A 21443-nucleotide genomic window follows, 5' to 3' on the forward strand; every position below is an offset into this window, starting at 1 on the left:
GGAGGTGATTAAAAAAAAGAAAAAGCCACACCCCTGGACTTGGATGTCTTTTTTTTTTATGAGCCAATAACTTTTAGTTTATGGGGCTTAAAGGACCGGACAAGCTCTTTTTAAAGGATGGCATAAGGGCTGGCTGAACAATTTTTAGAATGCAGTTTATGCACTTGTCCCTGTATAGCAAGCAATTTAATATCCATTTTCAGGTAACACCAACCCACCTTTGTAAATGAAACACAGACCATATAGATGTTCTGCTCAAACCAAGGCGTTTTAATTAGTCTACCTTAAATTCATTGAACACTTAATAAAATTGGCACACACAGTAAATCCTCATCTCCTGATTTTTCAATGGTCAGCCATGCACTAAAACTTAAAAAGAAAAAAAAAGTTGTCCTTTAGTTTTGTTCCTCCGCACATAAAAGTAATTTATATTCTGCATTAAATATTTTAAACCAAATTTCATTAACATAAAAGGAAAAAAAAAAAGGAAAAAACTGCAGACATTTCAGAAGAGAGAACTGTAAACGCGTCTGCCAGTCTTAGATGACAGCATCATACCAAGTCCCAGAAAATTAGTAACATAAATTAATTTTGATTTTCGTATGAGAAGCTGTTGCAAGTCATTAATGATATAGGACGGTAGAGAGAGCTGGATCAACGGTACTGTGTTCTTCATGATTCGGGACGAGATCTCCTGGCTCTTTGTTCTGTGAGATGGCGAGACGGAGAAGTCGTCCGCTTGTCCACAGTGGCGCCCTCTGTTTTACGTATTAATTGCACTTTTGTTGTCATCCAAGCATTCTAAAAAAGGTTGAGAACTTTGAGGGCCAAGCTGGATGTACTCAACCAGTTGTAAAAGTCTCCATAATATGTTAAGTGTCATTCTTTGATCTGATAAAGAAAATAAATTAATATGCCATAGGATCACAATTCTTATCACAGTGCAGTATACATAATAAGTAGGTACACACCAGATTCTAGTAAAGAACGTAATTATCTGGAATACATTACGCCACTATATAACAAGTGTTGATGTGCAAAACTGTAGCCATAACATTTTCACTTTCTTGTCCCTTTGAAAACTGTGGCCACTTTTCACCACTTCCCGAAGGAAATGTAGTTTAGGCTAGATTAACTAAAATAGGCGTAAATGACGCAAATCTACGACTCCACATTGTCACGTTTATTACGAGGTGTGCACCTTTTAATTTACGCAAATCACCCCAACTATCTCCTTTACTCACCCCAACTATCTCCTTTACTTAGGGGCTGCCTGTCCACGGGCGTTGCGCTATCCCAGGAGCTACAGCCGGATCTACGCTGTCAGCCTATCTGACAGATACGCTGACCGTGGAGACTCACAGTAAATTCACAGCATGCTGCATATTGCCATCCACAAGCGGAGAATTGCAATTATCTGCTCGTGGACAGGGGGGAAGCGCTCTATATAGCAATGCTATGGGGAGCGTTCACTGCGTTTCCCGCAGCCGGATTATCACCGCAGGGAACGCAATTCAAACCCGCCCGTGGACAGGCAGCCTTAGGCTGCCAATGCAACATCTGTTTTAGTAAATATGAGCCATTGTGCCTTTGAACCATTTTTGGATACATATAATGTATTGTAAAAAAAAACTAAAAAACTTGAACAAATTTTTGGTGGGCCCATTTGCAGCAAAAATGACAATTTTTCCAGCGGATCACTATGATTCAACGCAAAAGTGGAAAAACGAAAATTAAGTAGTAATTTTGCTATCAGGGTAAAGTCCCATAACTTTTTTATATTTTTCCATGGATAGAGCTCTGTATGAACTTGTTTTTTGCTACCATTTTGGAGTACATATTTTTTATCACTTTACATTTTTGGGGAGGCAAAATGAACAAAGTAAGCAGTTTTTAGGGTTTTTTTGTACGGTTCTTGCCATGTGGAATAAATAGCGTGTTCAATTTATTGCGGCCTGGGATAACACCTCCAGGTTGTCTGCTACCTCCGGGAGCCGACAGCATAGAGTTGTCACGTCCTCAGCTTGTAGGGCTTTGATCCCCGCAGGGAGCACGTTTTTACGTCCCTGGGGATTAAAGCCCAGGAAACCAGGATGTAAAAACACTATGGCGTGGTCACTAAGGGGTTAATGTAGCCCAAGTTAGAAAGCTGCACATCCATACAGAAGTATTCTACATGAATATTCCATCAGCATTATTTCCCATTAGAGCAATGTAGGCTGCCACATTCTATTATATTGCAAAAACAAAAATATATTTTACTGTCATTCCAGTCATTGTACCAAGCAAGTCATGGCCATAAAAGCGAAGTGTAGAAATTATTTTACATCCTTTGCACGGAAGACTTACAGGATGTGATGTGTAGGTTCAAGACCGAACAGCGGCTACTAGCTACTGCTTGGACAATGAATCATGTATCAAATTGGATGGATTCTATTAACATTAGTTGTGAAGACCTCAATATGAACCCAAGTGCTTTCAATTCTAGAAGTGGCTTGTGACTGGTTAGATGTCTTCTGGACTACATTACTGGAAGAAGGTGATCCAGACTATTTTAGGGACACTATGAAAAATGTTGTGATGTAGGCCAAATAACAAAAAAATGACAGAATGCTTCTTGCTGGTATAAGCCTGCTGCAAGGAAAGGGAAATGCAACCCAGAGAAGAGCACTACAGCAACCTACCTCTGTGACAACTCCGGCTGCTATAGATGACCCGCTGTATCGGAGCATAAACCTGCCAAGTTCTTTAAAGTCTTTGTACAATTCTAAAGCGACAGGTCTTTGTGTCTGCAGCTCTATTATGGCGTTCATTCCTTTTGTTAGGCATCTGAAAGACAATTCGAAACAGCCACATCTAAGCACACTGTATGCTATTAAAACAAGCCACTGACTATGGTATATTACTACCTTCATGTTATGTAGCAACATGAAGTAGGCTTTCGGCAGGATACTCCCATACTCCGTGTCATGTTATGGCTTAGTTTTGTGTAATAGGCCTGCATATACTGTATACTACATTTGTGATTTCATATGGAGGGTTTTGTTCGTAAGATCTCAACATATCAGACACTCTATATTTTGGGTTCAATTTTCACTTTCCTATACAATACCCATTAGGCCTCATTTACAGGGGGTACAAAATCATTGCTACAAAACACATGTATGTGAAGCCCAGGGTTTCCAATGGGTTCTTTTAGGCTACAAAGCATAGGGATTGTTTTGTAGCCCGTGTGAACGAGGCCATAGCAAAAAAAAAAAAAAAAAAAAGGCAGTACATTTTGATTCTATGCCAAGATTATAAATATCAAGACTTAACAGTAAGAACTTGAAAGAGGATATAGACTGCAGTTTTGATGCCACTGACCGCATCTTAAAATATGTCTGTTGAGAGCGGGTGAGATTGGCAGGGGTCTCAGCATTGAGACCCCCACCGATCAGCAAGTTATCCCCTATTCCATTGATAGGGTATGGCTTGTAATCTTGATACAACTCCTTTAAGGGGATTTCTGCACTTAAACATCTATTTTTGCTGAAACAAAGTAAGTCCAATACAGAATGTCACACTCTTGAACGCCCAGTAATGAGCTGTGATTTTTGGGGGAACCAGACAGTAAGTGGCAGTAACTGTTCCCCAGGAAATCACACATTTTTGCGCAAGTGGGTATTTCTACAAAAATGTGTGACCTTTCTTCATTCTTTGCCAGCTTTCTCATATTGTTTAAAAGTGGGCAGGGCTTGTTGGGAAGGGCGAGTCCACCCCAGACCAACAGATTTATGTATACATTACACCAGAAGCTGAGAAGATATATGCAGATGCCGGGGATGTGCTTAATACATACACTTCTTGTATTAGGTGCATCATGCGTGGGGCTTAGTATAATTTTCCCTGGCGCATGGTGCGCTTAATACATGGAGACATATGCCTCTTCATGTATTACCTGCATCCCGACACCTCCATGCGCCCTCTCTGAAATGTTTCTGGCATAATGTATGGTGTAAATTATACATAAATCTGTAAATCCAGGCAGATACAATCCTCTCTCAACAAGCCCAGCCCACTGTTGAAAAAAACAAAAAAAAAAAACAGGGCCAACACAAAATGAAGAAATGTCGCACATTTTTGCGCACATACTCACTTGTGCAAATAAAAAAATTAAAAAAACAGCAACTGGCATAACCTTCATAAATGTGCCCCTATGGTCTTCCCTTCCAACAAACGTGTATGTCCCATGGAAGGGTGCGATAGATGCCATACAGTTTCATCAGTGAACCATACATAACCACTGGAAAATATGGTACACTCATTTATAACAGCCCCCCGTATAGAAAATTATGCATTGTGGTCTTTCATACATATGAAGAAAAAAAACAAAAACACTATGCCGACACATACTGGTTTGACAGAAGTCAAAAGAAGACACATCAGCTAAATGGGGGCCTATGAAAATGTTAACGTATACATCTGTAGCTTCTCCCATCATATACGTTAAAGGGAGTGTTCCACGCAAAGTATTCTGTTAAATCAAGCTCATAATTAAAAAGATGTTTTTAATAACTGTACAAACATACATGTCTCCATCCCCAGCACTAATGTAAGAATAGCACCACTTGTTTCTATTGAACAGCAGAGGACACCATTCTAACATTAGTCCTGGAATATCCGAGAATAGGGACATTTTTTCAAAATAATTCTACATATAAACATGTTTATTATGGGCTAGATTTCACTATAAATATCATCAGCCGTGGTACACCCCCTTCCACAAAGGGCTCTAATTCCGTCTCCTATAGAATCATAGCAGTGATCATTGGCGCATGCACTGTAGTAAAGAGATCCATCCACCTCCGCCATCTCTATGCCGTGCATGCTCAGCCACGTCTGAAGCTTGTTGTTACAAACACTTATTGAGATGCTTCACATATGTACATTTTTGAAGAGTTCTGCATGAATCCAGCAGAGGGATCTCATTGGACTTTGACATATACACAGGATGGCGCCGCACTGCAGAAAGTAGAAGAAATTGTGGATTGAACGCAGATGATTGCCAATCATGGACGCAGAAAGATGGCACCACTAGGAACACGAGGGGGCACCACCCGGCAAAATAAAGGGTGATTAACTTGGTAAATAAATATTTTTAGCAGCTGTAAATTGATTAATTAAAAGGGTTGCACCGAGCATTTATGCATAATTGTACAAAAAAAACAAAACTGTATATTGAAGTCCCATTGCATTAAAGCCATGTTAAGCCAAAAGAAGGATATAGCGAAGGGGTGGAATACTCAGGACACAAACTACATCTCACTTTGGTTTTTTCTTAACCACTTCTCCTGTGCTCTTGTGTAGGATACTGATCAGCCTCCTGATGGTGGCAGGCTCACTCACAGTCTGGTAGTGTATAATAATCTGGATATGGGAAGAAAGAAAGAAAACGCAGATGAAACAAAACAGCAAGTAATAAGAGCAAGGATAGCTGACAGTTCTGTAATAGGCATTATATGATCCTAGTAAAGGACTAAACATAACAGTACGTATACTTACTGGGAATCCTTGTGTTATAGGAACGTCAAAATTAAAGATGAGCACTCTAGCCCGAAAACGTGTGCAAGCTCTGATGGGTTCAGTAGGATTGCAAAACACATAGCCCACACTGCAAAACAGAACAAAGGCTGTAGTACAGAAGTGCGGTCATCAAAAAGAGGAGAAGGTTGTGCAGAGACGTTACTTTTCATCGGAACAGCCAAGTCTTCCAACTGGTCCATGAACATGCATGCAAGATTAGCCAAGCATTGTTTTTTGTTACTATAAGAGGAATGTATAATGGATGCATGCTCCCATACACTAAGTTCGCACTAAGTTATCTCATTCTATCTACCGCACTTCAGTTACCAAAAAAAAAAAAAAAAAAAAAATCACAGGATTTATAAGATACCAATTCCTGTATCGTTTGTGCTCGGGTCACTGCCTCTTTGTCTTCAACGCTGGGTTTGATTTGACAATCTGCCGCTAGCCAACAGACCTCATTGTTCAGGCACTGAGTTCAATAGGCCCATTTCGACACAACGATAATCCCTCAAAAAGGATGTCGCTGAAGCGACTTTTGAGCGATCATCTTGCGCTGCCAGCGGAGGATGCAGAAAACAAGCGGGGTCTCCCCACTTGTTTTCTGCACCCAGCTGTTCCCTGCTCCGAGCGCCCGCCTGATACTGAATAAATGCAGTTATATTGCAGTTTCTTGTACAAGGGTGGCTAGAAGTGTTGCTGTGCAAGGAAATACTACAAAAAGAACCACACTGCTTAGTTAGGACTATGGCCACGGCAGTGTGACCTCCCACCAACTAGTAAGTGATACCATATCCGAGCAATGGTGGGAAACACGCCATTTTTGAAGTCAACAAAAAGGCACAGTTTTTTCTATTTTGCGCTATTGTATCAGATCATGGAGGAAAGCTGTAGGCTTAGATGACACACTACCACCTAGGACCCCAACAAGGGGAATCTTTACCTTCTGAGATCCATATATTGCTTGGAAATATAGTTTTCTTTCTTCAATATGCCCCCAAGTCTTACAGGTAGCAACAAATAAGGAAGTGGGGGTATATTTTGCAGATTCACTGCAAATGGTGTAAAATAACTTAATTGATTGAGTTAAGGCCCATTTACATGCAAAGATAATCTTTCAAATGATTAAAAGTTTTAGCTAATGTCTTGCATAAAGTACGAATGGGCAATAATGCCCATTTGTACTTTCTCAGCTTGATTTGCGTGCAAATGAGCCTCTGGGAGTTGGTTGCAGAACTCAGCAGGTGGTCTGAGCTCTGCAATTAGCTCCATTGTTCTGGCATGGGCTGCAGAGAGAATACAATGTAATCTCCTGCTCCCGTGAAGAAGACAGCCTACAATCTGAACAATGGTTTTTAAGCTGAGGATGGTAGCATTTATACGCAACGATTATTGCTCATACGCGATCCTTTTAACGAATTTTGAGCGATAATCGTTGCGTGTAAAAGGGGCTTTACAATTCGAAAAGAAACATGGTAAAACAGTGTATATCAAGGGATTCTTTACACTGTTTTACGTTACGATACCCAAATCCACATTCCCTGCAGTCCATTTCCTATACCAGTATTAAATGTGACGTCAACGTCTATCGTGTAGACAAAACATCACTTGGCCGCAAGACAATTCCAAAATCAGAGCCCAATTCAGTCATAACCACTATGCAAACGAATAAGCTACTAATGCGAGTATAGGGCTTCAAGGGAATACCACACCCAGGTGCAGAGTTTTGCAAAGGTTGCAATGTGGTGACAACTGATGTCTCTTGGCTGAGAACAGACATTATGAAAAAGTTACAAAGTGCAGAGTAATATGTTCCTGTTTACGGGAGATTAGTTTCAGACCCGGTTTCATTAATAATTGACAATTTTCAAGTAACAGTCAATTCTGTCTAAAAATAAAACCACTTTACTCTCAGAGACTACACCCTTTTCACGATCTCCAGAAACCGCTGCTGAGTCAGACACTGATTGATGAGCACTTACTTGATTTTGATAATATCCACGCCGGTCAAAGCGAGACTAACATGATCTCCGGCAGCGGCCCAATCAACTGGTTCATCATGTAAGGTAATTCCTGGAAATGAGTAAGATCAGAACTTTAGTGCTGGATGCAAGCAGCAAAACATTTTCTCTGGGCCGAATGTAATGCATGAGTCATACGTATTTCAGTTATAAATGGTTAGAGCAAAACCTAAAGTCTATATGACAGCAGGAACGTACACTGCAGGTACCCACTAGCTTCAAGTATTTCTAGAACATCCAGCACCCAAGAACTCCCAAAAGTGTGCCGTGTTCTAGTTCCAGAGCAACAGCCGGGTCAATGGTCAGCAGAGTACTTCTGCTTGTAAGCCAATAAAGTGCAGCTAATTACCTTTTAATAGGAGGGGGCTTCAGATAAATGTGTTGCATAACTTTTACTACATTATATGTACTCAGAGTGGTGCAAGAAAAAGAAAAAAGCAACTCTCCCCAAAAAGTAGGCACTCATATGTCAACGAGTTACGACCTTTGAAATAAAATCAATAAATCTCACTTGCTCCGTCGTAAGACAATACATAGGCTTGTCGCTAAGGGGTTAATAAAATCCTTGATTGGCATGTAACTCCTTGTCTTCAATAGGACTCTAAACAGTTTAGTACAGGATTGGGTCCTCTTCACATTAATCAGAGGTCTGACGTTCACTGGTAGGGATTCTTTTCTGACTGCTACTACAATAGTTTTCAATAGAGGGCACTAAAGGCATGATTTCAGCAACCTAGAAAAAGCAAATACATGGCAACATCACTCTGCTCTAGCTGGACCTAATAAAGTGGGATTTATGGAAACTAATACAAGACCACCAGTGAGTGACCCACCACCACAATCAGGATGTAACGATTTTATGCTGCTCTGAGAGCAACACAAACCTGGTGAAAGATTCCCTTTAAAAAGGTACCATCACCACGGACGACCACCAAACACTAATTTATGGTGCTGTTTGGAGAGGTGGTGGGGAGTCGGGGATAGAGATTATGCACACAGTGGTCTGAAAAAAGTCAGATTTTCAGACTGAGCACGGACTTCATCGGGGTGCATCATGGGAATTGGTGAGTATAAAGCCTCCTGTCCAGGGGCGATAATTCATTGCGTTATCCGTGGCAATAATCCGCATGCAGGTAACGCATGAAACCCTTTCCATAGGATAACTATGGAAAGCGCAGCCTGATATACACGAGCGTAAATCCGCCGCGGTTTTCTGCTTGCGGATAAACTTTTATACAATGTGATCTATATAGATCGCGGCAGGATAGGGGTTAACAGCGGGGAGTGGAAATCGCTGTCCTGATGCACCCCCACTGTTGCAGCAGGAGGCCGCCTATCGTGACAGCTGGATAGCGTGGGATCTCTTCTAATCTCGCGCTCTCTCCAGGACAGAAATATACGTCCTGTTGCGTTAAGTAACCCCCTGCCAGGACGTACATTTACATCTTGTGGCGGGAAGGGGTTAAAAAATATGACGATTAGAGGTAGAGCTTGCAAAAGGGAAAACTGGTAAAACACTATATACAAGCTACACAATGGCGAGAAATAGTGCTGCTCCTCATGTAGGCAGCGCAGCTTATTCTGAAGAGTCACCTGAAATGACAGGAACGCTTTTACTGGAAGAGCATGCACTTACTTTGTATTGCTGATGTTTGAAAGAAGAAACTCAAGACTTTCAAAATGACATAACACAAATACATGTGATTACTTGTAGGACCTCAAATACAAAACATAGTCCCTCTCCCTCGTCTGAACAGCCTGAAGACGGTGTGATGCAAAGGAGTACGAAGCAAACTAGCAGCGTATAAACAAGATGACAAATAATGTAGGGGGGAATCATCTGCCGGCGTGAGAAAAAGAAGCCTCAAGCTCAAGTATCAGGTCAAATATCTCACGGCGCATCTAGCCCAGAAATGCTCAGACACAGTCACCTGTGAGGAAATTCGTTTCAAGATTTTGGATAAATTATTCAACAGTCAGTATCAGTTTGACATAGCGTTCCAGTTTCAGGTGCAGAAAGGGCTTTCAGAAGTTGTCCCATAACAGATGCTATGAGAAGTGATACAGGGCATCCTTCGACAGCAGACTTCAGCCATTTCTATCTGCAGTGCTTACCTTTTACTGTGCAGGTCTCATTAGGGGGCATGACTAGTAGGCGCTCTCCAGTTTGGACGTACCCAGCTTCTATTTTGCCAGTCACGCAGAATCCAGAGCCTTGATCTGGGCAAAGAAATAGAATCAGTGAAGCTTTTGCTTTCATATCTCATAATAAAAGTGCAAACCATACCTTGTTGTAAAGGGGTTTTCAAATTGTGCATATGGAGAGGTATGAATGCGTGGCTACCGCCCAGTTTAAATGTGGAACTGTGGACCCCCATTCTAATGACTGGTGGAGCACACAGCAGTCAGACCCACACAGATTCTCTACATAGGTTGTGTGTGTTGATGGGCTAACCCCTTTAAAGCACACAGAGCAAATTATGGGCTAAGTGTCACAATTGTTTTTGTAAAAAAAAACAAAACTCAAATTATAAAACGCCACAAATATGCAATAATTTACAAATATGTCCTTTTGTACTTCTCAGCAGGCTCAGCCAAGAGGACGTGGCCTCAAATAGCTCATCCCATTTACTATCATTGCTGGTTGTACCAAGATCACAAGTTATTTTATGCACCGAATACAGAATGACTTGCTGATTGGTAGGGGTTTCACCGCTAAAACCCGCACAGATCTCAAGAATGGAGACTCCATTTCTTCTCCTTCCAGTCACTGCAAGGTGACATCAGTATAAAAAGTGCTGACCGAGCATGCTCAACCACTGCTCGATCCATTTTAATGGGGCTAATGGAAACACCCGAGTGCTTGCTACTCTGCTATCCCGGCAGTCCAACTGAAAGTGAATGCAGCACGCTTGAGCAACCAGCGCCCCATTCAGTCTCTCCCTCGCTCTGTGATTGGCGTGCAGTAAGCCCACTGTAGGCCCCTGTTCTCGGGATTAGGGGAATCAAATCAACAAGTTATCCAGTATCTCTGAATAGAAGAAATTGTAATCTTGGTACAACTCCTTTAAATTATAGCACAAATCTGCATAGTTTGGCTGTCTGTACATCGGAAATGCTAAATATATGCCAAACGTTTTAGAGGCATGCACCCCTTAAAGGGTTCAGTCATTAAAAAAATCCTATACTTACCTGTTCCTCCTAGGCAGTCTTCTTACAGCATCTTTATCTCCCCAATCTTCTCCTGGCTCCTGCAGTCCCCGGGTCACATCACCTCCAGCTGGCCAGATCCTATTCTTCCTACATTGCCAGCATTCTGCTTCCTGCAGGTCAGTGTACCCGGTCACTAGTGATATAGTATTCACTGCCAAGCAGGGAATGCCGAATCCTCTGTAGCCTGCTTTAGCATTACTGCGTATGCGTGATGTCTCGCTGCTAGTGTTTCATATACCATATAAAACACTACTGGCAAGATATTGTGCATGCGCGCTAAAGCAGGCTGCCAAGGATTTGGCATTCCCTGCTAGAAAGTCAACGTTATGTCACTCATAGCACTCACTGCCCTGCAGGAAGTGAACTGTAGCTAGTGTACGCTTCATCACAGGAAGAATAGGATCTGGCGACTGGAGGTGAAGTGATCCGGGGTACTGGGGGAGCCAGGAGAAGATTGGTGAGGAGAAGATGCAGTAAGAAGATGGATGGAGGAGGAATAGGCAAGTATTGATTTTTTTTTTTTCTAATGACAAAGCCCCTTTAATAAATTTACGATGGCTAATGTACACTTACAGGGGAAACACATCAGTTCATTTTAACAGACTAAATTTATCCAGAAGCACACCAAGTAGTGTTTTATATGAGATTTCAGCCTAAGATGAAATTCTTACCTTTGAAAACATCAGATGCACACAGCCTAAAAGGTTTGTCTACTGAACGTTGTGGAGCTTTAAGTGAATCTGCATTAAGCAAAAAATACTTGTTAAGCCACAAGTTAGAATCGGAGAAAAGGCTGAATAAAATTATAAAGCTCATTAAAAAAATAAGTCACATTTAATGATTTGGACAACTGGTGATATATCATCATGTAAAATCAGAATCAGTCACAGGCATACAGAGCATTGTACAGAAATGATGCAACCCCCCACCCAATCCAAAAAATATTGATATACATATATGTTCATATGTAAAAGGTACCTAGACAAAATTAATTCTCACCAATTTGGTCAGTAAGGCACGGTCCTTTGTACCAACTTGTCAATTCACTTATCTCGCTTGTTTTCACCAAATTTTCACCACTTAGGCCACTGGTAGGAATGTAACAAACATCACTGTCCTACAAAACATGAAACAAACATTTACACTATTGTTTATAGATAGGTTTTCCTGCACCCAGGGTAAAGATTCAGTTTGACACCCATTCCCTATCTGAAGTTTAACTTTGTACACCCTCTCTGCCAACCCCGCTAATTGGTGTAACGTACAGATCACAGTCTACATAGGTTTAACATTTTAGGCCATGTTCACATCTGCGTTGGAGGTTCTGTTAGGAGCCTCCGTCACAGATCCTATTAAATACACAGCTGAGCTATATATTCCTATTAAGATGCCAGACACCATAATAGAAACCCAGCGGACTCAATTATATTTAATGAGGTCCGTCGTCAAGCACTACTAGAGTCCGACATATAATGGAAAAGCACAGGTGTAAAAGAAGCATACGTGACATAGTGTTTAGCTTTATTGTTCTCTTACACGGTTAGCGCTAAAGGACTTTAAACAGGCTAGGGAGTGATGCAGCCAGGCAGAGGGTCAAAGGGGAGGATCCAATAAGCCCAAGTCCATAAAGGGCTAACTAGCTCTGAAAAAGGACTCCCTTCGGAGGTGGCAACAGATGCAGAACCGAGCAGGCTGGACAGCAGAAAATGCAGAGGAGACTTCAAAGCACCATGTCAGAGGCTCAGAACTCACGTGGAGAGCAAAGTCAGAACCTCCTCCATACATTCTACTAGTAAGAGCCAATGAGCGTGACAATCTGCCTGCAGCCAGCCCTCAGCATGCAGCACCTCTGTCAGTACCATTTACAGTTAGCTGAGCCCAAGGCAGGAGTCCAGCGGACATTCAAAACAGCTGCACGCACCCGACACAGAGCACCTCGTCAGCAGCAATCAGGTGTTTTACTTTAACTGACAGTAGAGCTCTGTCAGGCTTGGGGACTGCAGGTTAGTAGCAGAAATCTGCCGTTAAAGGAGTTCTGGCATTAGAAAAAAAAATTCAACACTTACCAATTCCTCCCCAGACAGTTTTCTTATCGGATCTTCTCCTGTCTCCTTCAGTCCTTTGGGTCACCTCACTTCAAGCCGGCCAGATCCTCTTCCTGTTACATAGCGTCCATTTGCTACAGCTCGCTTCCTGCAGGGCAGTAAACGCTACGACACTAGTGACAATTCTTCTATTTCCTGTGATGTAGCATACATTTTTGGCATTCTCCTTCCTGCAGGTCAGTGTACCCAGTCACTAGTGACATAGCATTCACTATCTAGCAGAGAATGCCAAATCCTCGGCAGCCTGCTTCAGCATGGCTGAGTCTCGCCGCTAGTGTTCATCTAGTATATGAACACTCACGGCAAGACACCGCCTACGCACAGTCGCAGCAATAGCTAAAGCAGGCTGCCGTGTATTCGGCATTTCAGGCTAGGCAGTGAACACTACGTCACTAGTGACTGGGCACACTGACCTGCAGGAAGCAGAATGCAGCAAATGTACGCCACAGGCAATAGAAAAATCAGCCAGCTGGCGGTTAGGTGACCCGGGGAACTGGAAGAGCCAGGAGAAGATGCGGTAAGAAGGCTGCCCGGGGAGGAATAGGCAAGTATAGATTTTTTTTTCTAATGACAGAACTCCTTTAATTGTTGAAGGGGGGTGGTGCAACATTTCTGTCTCGTGTGATTATGTGAAGATGGGTTGTAGATCAGGAGGAGCAATCAGCTGTGTTGGGTTAAAATGTGCTCCCTTCCTAACTGCACCCAGGACACATGCCCCACCTACCCTCCTTCCATCAGCTTCACCCCTGCATCATATCAGGAATAACCATTTTACCTTAAAACCAGCTTGCTTTAGGAAGTGTCCAAGCTTATTAGTAATTTCACGAAATCTTTCCTCCTGCCAGTTAACCTGCCGAAGTAGAAAATGCGCTTATCAATCGTGTGATGAATGCACCCAGTACATCACCTTCCCTCTCAATAGCATCATGATATAAAGGAAATCTTGGCATTTTAATTTAAAAAAAACTGTTCATTCTGCAAGTTCTCAGCAATTAGTATTCTAAACCTACTGAGCTTTTGTTCACACCTCAAAAATACATTTTACTAAACAGAAGGACATTAAAACATCACACTACAGAAGAGATGAGTTCCCCCCTTCCCTGCAAATAAAGAAATAATTCATAAGAAAAAGGGCAGCATTCAGCATGTCCATAAAGACATGTATGTGTAAAGAACATCCAATGCTATCACAATCATGCTTACAATAATCTTCTCTATATTTGTCAGTGTCTGCGTTTGCTTGAGCATCACGCACAAACTGTACGACCAATTGACATGACATTTCCCCTAAAATAAGACACGGTCTTATATTAATTTTTGCCCCAAAGGAGGCAGTGTGTCTTATTTTCAGGGAAAGGGGGGTGTTATACTCACCTGGTCCGCGACTTCCTGATGCCTCGTGCTGCTGGTCTCCGGCAGCGATGCGGTAGTCTGCAGTGAGCTCCGCGCTGAGATATCCAATTCTTTCTGATATTGGGGCATTGAATACCCCACCTCCAGCAAAGCGAGCGCTGCGATTGGATCGAGCGCCAGCCAATTACAGCCGGCGTTTGATGAGCCAATCAGAGCCATTCAGTGAGGTCATTCACTGAATGGCTGTGAATGATCGAGCTGTGATTGGCTTGTGCTCAATCTAATCACAACGCTTGCTTTGCAGAAGGCGGGTCATTCAAAGCCCCATCACCAGAAAGAAGAGGATTTCCCAGCGCAGAGGACATGGCAGCTTGCCTTCTATTTCAAGCCTCCCCCAAAAACGGGGGTAAGGTCTTACTTTCAGGGAAAAACTGTAGTATAATCTCGACCTGCAGAAGGTTAAACGCTTAGAATAAGGACAACAAAATTTTTGATTTTGTTTTTTCTTTTTTACCTTATTTGCATATCTTTGCCTTTCCTTGAAAGCAAATTTGGGGATTGCTGCATTAAAATTCACCAATGGATTCTACATACTCTATTTAGTATTCCTTGTTATTTCCAGCAAATAATCCCCACTGGAAGTGTCATACTGAGCGTTGAAAATGTGGGTTTCAGGAAATGATATGTCCCCAGACAGGAATAAATGGAGCAACTGAGGATTGAAAACTGTTGACCATAGCAACCAATCGCAGCACAGCTTTCATGTTACCTCAGCAGTATAATATATAGCAACCAATCACAGAGCAGCTTTCATTTTACCTCAGCACTAAGAGGATTAAAACCGGTTGCCTACACCAACCAATCACAGCGCAGCTTTTATTTTACCTTAGCAGAATTTAAAATGAAAGCGGAGATATGATTGGTTGCTATTGGCAACAAAAAATGCACAATTTTACTCAATCGGACCAAAACTGGGGATTTTTATACGACACAAAACAAACAGATTTTGTGCTTTAGATATAAGTATCTTTCATTTTATCTTAGCACTAAGGATTAAAAGCTGTTGCCTATAGCAACCAATCACAGCTTTTATTTTACCTCAGCAGTACAATATATGGCTAATACAGTCACAGAACATTAATCAGCATCAGTGCTTCCACGTATTTATGCGTGCGTTCTCCTATCTTTTCTTACATAAAAGGTCCAGTCTTGTATAGCGGGCGCTATATATATGTATCTCACAATCTGTTTGTTTGTGTCATATACAAATCCACAGCTCTGGGTCTGATTTAAGTGAAATTATGCATGAGTGTTCAGCAGCAGGCGATGAATACTGGCGGAATTAAAAATAGAGAACTCACCGACTTTCCCTGTAATTTTTGTTGCCAATAGCAACTAATCATAGTGCAGCTTTCATTTCTTATACTGCTGGGGTAAAATGAAAGCTGAGCTGTGATTGGTTGCTATAGGCAAGAGCGTTTAATAACAGTGCAGTGCCGGGCTCATTGTTGTGGCTCACTTTGTATATTCCAGGACGGCTATTCATAAAATCACCATGCAACGCAGGGTGTATCTTCTAGTGACTATTATAAAACAAGCATATTAAATACTACAAATTCACATGATCAGAATAATAAGTGCAAGTCTGTAAATGCCAAACATACGCCTTCTAATGGGAGAGTGTTCCTGTCCGGCGTGACGGAAATACCAGGCGGTGTGACTGTATATCATGGATAGAACCTGCCTGCAGCGCTCTTTCAACCCACTTCCTATAATGCTAATAGCCAGCAGTATGGCAGTAATGGCAATTAATCCCTAGTGTGCCAATTCTGACCCCCCAGCTATGTGCTGTGGCTCTAGACACTCGTTCTTTCCATTGCCTACAAACCGTATTTCTCTCCTAAGCATGGCCTAACGCCATGGACGTAAAGCAATTCAACCAGAAAACAGCTATGAGAACACCCCCCCCCCCCAATCTTGTGGTAAGAATCGAAAATGGCTTAATTACTTAGGGCTGCTGCGAACGGACAGATATTTGCTGCGGAATCCGCACCACCGATCTGCCTCCAATAGCGCGGTCGTAGCATGCTATAGGAAATCGATTCTTCCTGCACACCTGCAGAAACCAATTGCGGTTTCCGCATGCATAATCTGGCCCTGCCATGTGCAGGCGGCCTTAATGGCATCTTCACCCCATAGGCTACATTAAAATAAATAGTATGCCACATGATGTTGATTTCTTACTGGATGCTTCTACATGGAACACCACAGACCTCGGTACTATTCTGTCCCATGAAAAAGCCTAAATCCTGATGGAAGCCACCCATATAGAGGCCAAATTGGTTTCCATTGGGTGAATGAGGCTCTATAGACCCATTTACTATATGCACCGGTATCATTCCCGGCATGTACAGTAAACATATACTTCAATGTGAAGGAAGACTTAAAGGAGACAAGAATCATGGTGTATGGTTAAATATGAAGAAAATGAAGGACACATCTTTACATAGGATGCAAACTGATGTAAGCACTGCAGGAGAGATTGATCTGAAGAATACACAATGTGATATGGAGAATCCATCAGCAGAGAACTACAAGCAATAGTAAAATCATCCGGACAATGCTGCAGCCACCAGAAGTAAGGTTACCAAACATACATACAAATAATCATTACAATAGTACCTGATCCATTTTATTGACTACCACTGCTAACTGGGTCACTCCGAGAGATCGGACCAGAAGTGCATGCTCACGCGTCTGTCCACCAGCTTCAAAACCTGCTTCAAACTCTCCACGACTGGCATCTACAACCAAAACGGCCACGTCAGCCTAAAAGACAGGAGGACAGTCTGTATACGAGAAAGCCAGAGAGTATAACAGGATACAAAATGTACTACAATTCACTAAATCAAAGTGTAGACATGTGTAAAAAACAACACACAACAGGTAATCAGAGTTGTCTCATTGCCCCACGAGCCATTACCTTTACTATTTAGTAGGCTGCTAGGATCACTACATTTGTTCTCTCCTTATTGTTGCAAGAATAGTAAAACCCAGAGTTGGGAACAGTACTCACCTGCAGACGGATCTCCACTGTGAGCCTAACTGACAGATAGGCTGACCGCTAAGAATCGCTGCCATTCGCAGCATGCTACAATTTGCCAGCTGCAAGCGCAGAATCGCTATGATTCTCCACTCGTGGACAGGGGGACTGTGCTTTCCATAGCAACGCTATGGAAAGCGTGCATTGCGTTCCCCGCGGCCGGATCACCACCACGGGGAACGCAATCCAAAAACGCCCATGGACAGGCAGCCTAAAGGCCCAGCTCAACGGCACATCAGCGCATATCCGGAATGGATGATTTTTATATCTTCTCCTACATACAGTCTAGTTCACATACTGCTCTCTTCTAGACACAGAGACTTTCTTCTCTCCTCCCCATCCTGTGCTGGATTATCCTCTCCAGTACTGTTCCATGCCCCTTTATTAGTAACACTTCCTTCACCCCATCTCCACCCTTGCCCTCTCATTTGATTTAACTCATTTTGAGTCTCCTCACCTGCTGCATCATGTCAAATAATGCCCAGTGTTCCCCTTCCTGAATCTTCTTTTATCTTTTGTATCCCCCATCCATTCTAAATAAAGTCTCACTAAATAAATAAAACTAATGGCCTATCCTTAGATGTGTGGGGGGTCTGACTCTCTCCACCCTGTTTAATGGGGCCACAGTGCTGTGAAGAATGCCACTTGCCCTTTAATGGTTTACCAGGCACAGCTCTATACTTTTAAAAACAGCTGTACCCAATATTATAGTTTACTACAGCTATCCATTCAAGTGCACTGCCACTGCTAAAAGAGAGCCTTACCTGGTAAACAATGAAGTGAGGTTTGCTGCCATGTCTCCCATTAGGCGCCCAAAGTCTCTGCTGCAAACCTCATAATTAATAGCAAAAGGGCAGACTTAAAGGGGTTTTCAGAGTAGTTTTTTAAAATATTTTTTTTTAAATCCCATTCCCAGTAAAATAACTAACAGGCGTATACTCGTCGTGTCTCCCCTCTGACATCAGGCTTCCCCAGCCTGCTTCCAAGATGTCATAGGCACTGCAGCCAATGGCAGACCTTAACGATCAATAGCTGATCTCTGCAGAACCTGTGAAGTCTCAGAAATCGGGCAGGACTGCAGTTTGCTAACAAGCACTAGAGCCAAGCACTGAGTAGCATCGTGGGACACAGCAAGGAGAGGCGAGTATATGCCTGTTAGTTTCATATAAAACCCTGTTCCTCATGCAGTAAAATAACTTACAACTCAGACAACCCACTTAAAAAAAGAGCACCTCCCTGAAAATACATTTTTCCATTCCTGTCCGTTTCACCCGTTTGCCTATCACACTGTAGCCATGCAGTGCAACCTCTTGTCTGATGCTCATCTGGTATCATCTTTATGTCAGTTTTACCTTCACATCAATCCCATGATGCAACAGAGCAGCATTAGCTAATGGCTATACCATTTCTGCCTGCTGGATGGACAGTGTAAATATCATAAAACTCTACATTCACCTAAATAAGCTAACTTTACTTTTTGGTTTCTTTTCGCAGCAGCAGTTGAAAGGCTAAATGGCTTTTAGATCCCACAGCAGTGGGTTATCTGCTCAATGGAAGGATTCCTTACTTGTGTTATCTCTGAAGTAAAGAGTATATTTTGATTATCTCAATGCTTTAAGTACTGCTCCCACGATGGTTACAATTTTGTTCCTTTATCAGATTTTGAAAATACCCTTTTTCTATATCTTTAATCATTTTCTGAGCTCCGGTTTGTGAAACTTGTTTTTGCTCACTACTATTAGTGGGGGGTGAAAGTTTGTGTCAACTTTTTTTAGGTACTTTTTTTTTTCTGTGAAACTGAAAAATGAATAAATTGTATTTAATTGTCATTGCGACTGTCAAGTTAGAACAGTCCTTAATATACAAGAAACAAAAGATGGTGTGCGGAATTACCACTCACTTGTGCAGCTCCCGTAATCATGTTTGGGATGAAATCTTTGTGCCCAGGTGCATCCATCAAAGTAATCACTTTAGTCTTTGTCTCAAATTTGGTCATGCCAACATCCATAGTTACTCCTCTACCATAATAGAAAGAAAAATAGAAATTGAAAAGTGTGTGATAAACACAAGAAAAATAAAGTGTGTTATTCGGGACCCTCCTCTACAAGCCACAAAATAGAGCTACTAACGAGTGATGGGTCTCACTTGGCAGACCCATTTATATACTACTACTGGCGGTTTAGAATTTGGCAGAGGGACCCACAATGGCTCTCATATTATAAGGGTTTAAGGCCTGGAGGTATTGGGAGACTACCATAACTTTTAGAGATTCCATGATCACATAGGCTAGGCAGGAGAAACTCTGCCACCCCCAATGTATAATTATTGAGGAACATTATGTGTATTCTGGTTTACAAAGCTTACATTCTGCTAGCAAAACAAGAGAGTGTACACAAGTTCCCAGGTGACTTTTCATAATAACCTGTTGTGTGTGTACATCAGGAATAACACAATTTCTGGCCATTAACATGACTGGTATATGGACTGTTTCACCAATTTTTCCCTCTGCCAATCACACATTGTCATTTTTCCCCTGAGTTAGTGGGAACAGACTACCTGCTATGATGTACATAAACGGTATACAAAGAGAAGCAGCAGCATGGAGGGCATTATACAGTAAAACAGCAGTCTAGCTATGAATCCAGCTATGGGGTGAGATAGAAGACTTAAAGGGGTTGTCTCGCGAAATCAAGTGGGGTTATACACTTCTGTATGGCCATATTAATGCACTTTGTAATATAGATCGTGCATTAAATATGAGCCATACAGAAGTTATTCACTTACCTGCTCTGTTGCTAGCGTCCCCGTCGCCATGGTTCCGTCTAATTTCGGTGTCTTCTTGCTTTTTTAGACGCGCTTGCGCAGATGGGTCTTCTCCCTTCGGCTCGGCTCGACAGCATCAGCGTTTTGGCTCCACCCCCTTGTACGTGTCATCGTGTAGCTCCGCCCCCGACACGTGCCGATTCCAGCCAATCAGAAGGGAGAAGACCCATCTGCGCAAGCGCGTCTAAAAAAGCAAGACGACACCGAAATTAGACGGAACCATGGCGACGGGGACGCTAGCAACGGAGCAGGTAAGTGAATAACTTCTGTATGGCTCATATTTAATGCACGATGTATATTACAAAGTGCATTAATATGGCCATACAGAAGTGTATACCCCCACTTGATTTCGCGAGACAACCCGTTTAATGGATGCTGCGGCCATGTCTGCATGAGCCTCTCTTCCCCTCCATCCTTCTATCCAAAGGCTTCTATGGGCAGCATGTGACCGCAGCAAGTAAAGATCTACCCCTACTTCCTGTAATCCATTGCAGCGTCGCTATTACTATTGACTTCACATGACAACAGACAGTGGGAAGCAACTTAGAAAGTGAAACCCCTAGTGGCCAGCACTTTTGAGTGATTTTTCAGCACAAAAACACCATTTTAGATAAATACAGCACTTTTGCTAGTTATCTTACTGGATAATCACATAAACACAAGTTTGTTCAAAAGTTGGGGGCCATTTAAAAGCTAGTTGCTATTCATGAGGTTTTAATAATCTCAGCACTCACTACATCTAAAAGGAAAAGTTTGCCTAAAAATGTTACTAAATATATATAACTACGAGAAAGGGATTGACTTTCCGGGACAATTGATTGGAGGATCAGACCTTTAGCTAGTACCATAAACACTACCAGAGAAGCAACTGTCCATGGGAAACAATCCAGAAAGCGCCAAAATCATTTAAATGCCACAGTAAATACTTGGAAATGTAGGAAGAAAAAGAAATACCTCTGCCTTTCTTCTCCGGTCTCATCTAGCACCCATGCATACGCAAAAGAAGCTTTTCCTGCTTTTTTGGACTCTTGTTCATATTTGTGCATAGTTCTTTTGTTCACATGTCCCAAGAGATACAATAAATGTCCCATGAGAGTGCTTTTACCGGCATCAACATGACCTGATTTCAGAAATATTACAATAAATGGAGAACACGGAATCTATAATTATATCTTCATCATTGTCTATTGCAGTCATTCAAATCCGAGGTTTTCCATGCAATAGAATAATTGGCTTTTACAGACTCCATGATTGAACTAA

The 21443-nt window shown here is 42.1% G+C and overlaps 1 protein-coding gene across 1 annotated transcript in view; it reads right to left on the reverse strand.

Moving 5' to 3' along the window:
- Positions 1 to 249: 249 nt before the first annotated feature.
- HBS1L (HBS1 like translational GTPase) overlaps positions 250 to 21443 on the reverse strand; it is a 76944-nt gene continuing 55750 nt past the window's right edge. Inside the window, exons 7-18 of the mRNA XM_066605792.1 lie at positions 21138 to 21303; positions 19261 to 19378; positions 16940 to 17086; positions 13680 to 13754; positions 11799 to 11916; positions 11471 to 11539; positions 9702 to 9806; positions 7548 to 7638; positions 5545 to 5653; positions 5309 to 5409; positions 2685 to 2829; positions 250 to 891 (exon numbers count right to left, since the gene is read on the reverse strand). Of these exons, the coding sequence (XP_066461889.1) occupies positions 880 to 891; positions 2685 to 2829; positions 5309 to 5409; positions 5545 to 5653; positions 7548 to 7638; positions 9702 to 9806; positions 11471 to 11539; positions 11799 to 11916; positions 13680 to 13754; positions 16940 to 17086; positions 19261 to 19378; positions 21138 to 21303 (1256 nt within the window). The 3' untranslated portion in view covers positions 250 to 879. The remainder of the gene's footprint in view (positions 892 to 2684; positions 2830 to 5308; positions 5410 to 5544; positions 5654 to 7547; positions 7639 to 9701; positions 9807 to 11470; positions 11540 to 11798; positions 11917 to 13679; positions 13755 to 16939; positions 17087 to 19260; positions 19379 to 21137; positions 21304 to 21443) is intronic.

The sequence above is a fragment of the Eleutherodactylus coqui genome, chromosome 1 (genome assembly GCF_035609145.1).
Source record: "Eleutherodactylus coqui strain aEleCoq1 chromosome 1, aEleCoq1.hap1, whole genome shotgun sequence".
Taxonomy (NCBI): Eukaryota; Metazoa; Chordata; class Amphibia; order Anura; family Eleutherodactylidae; genus Eleutherodactylus; species Eleutherodactylus coqui.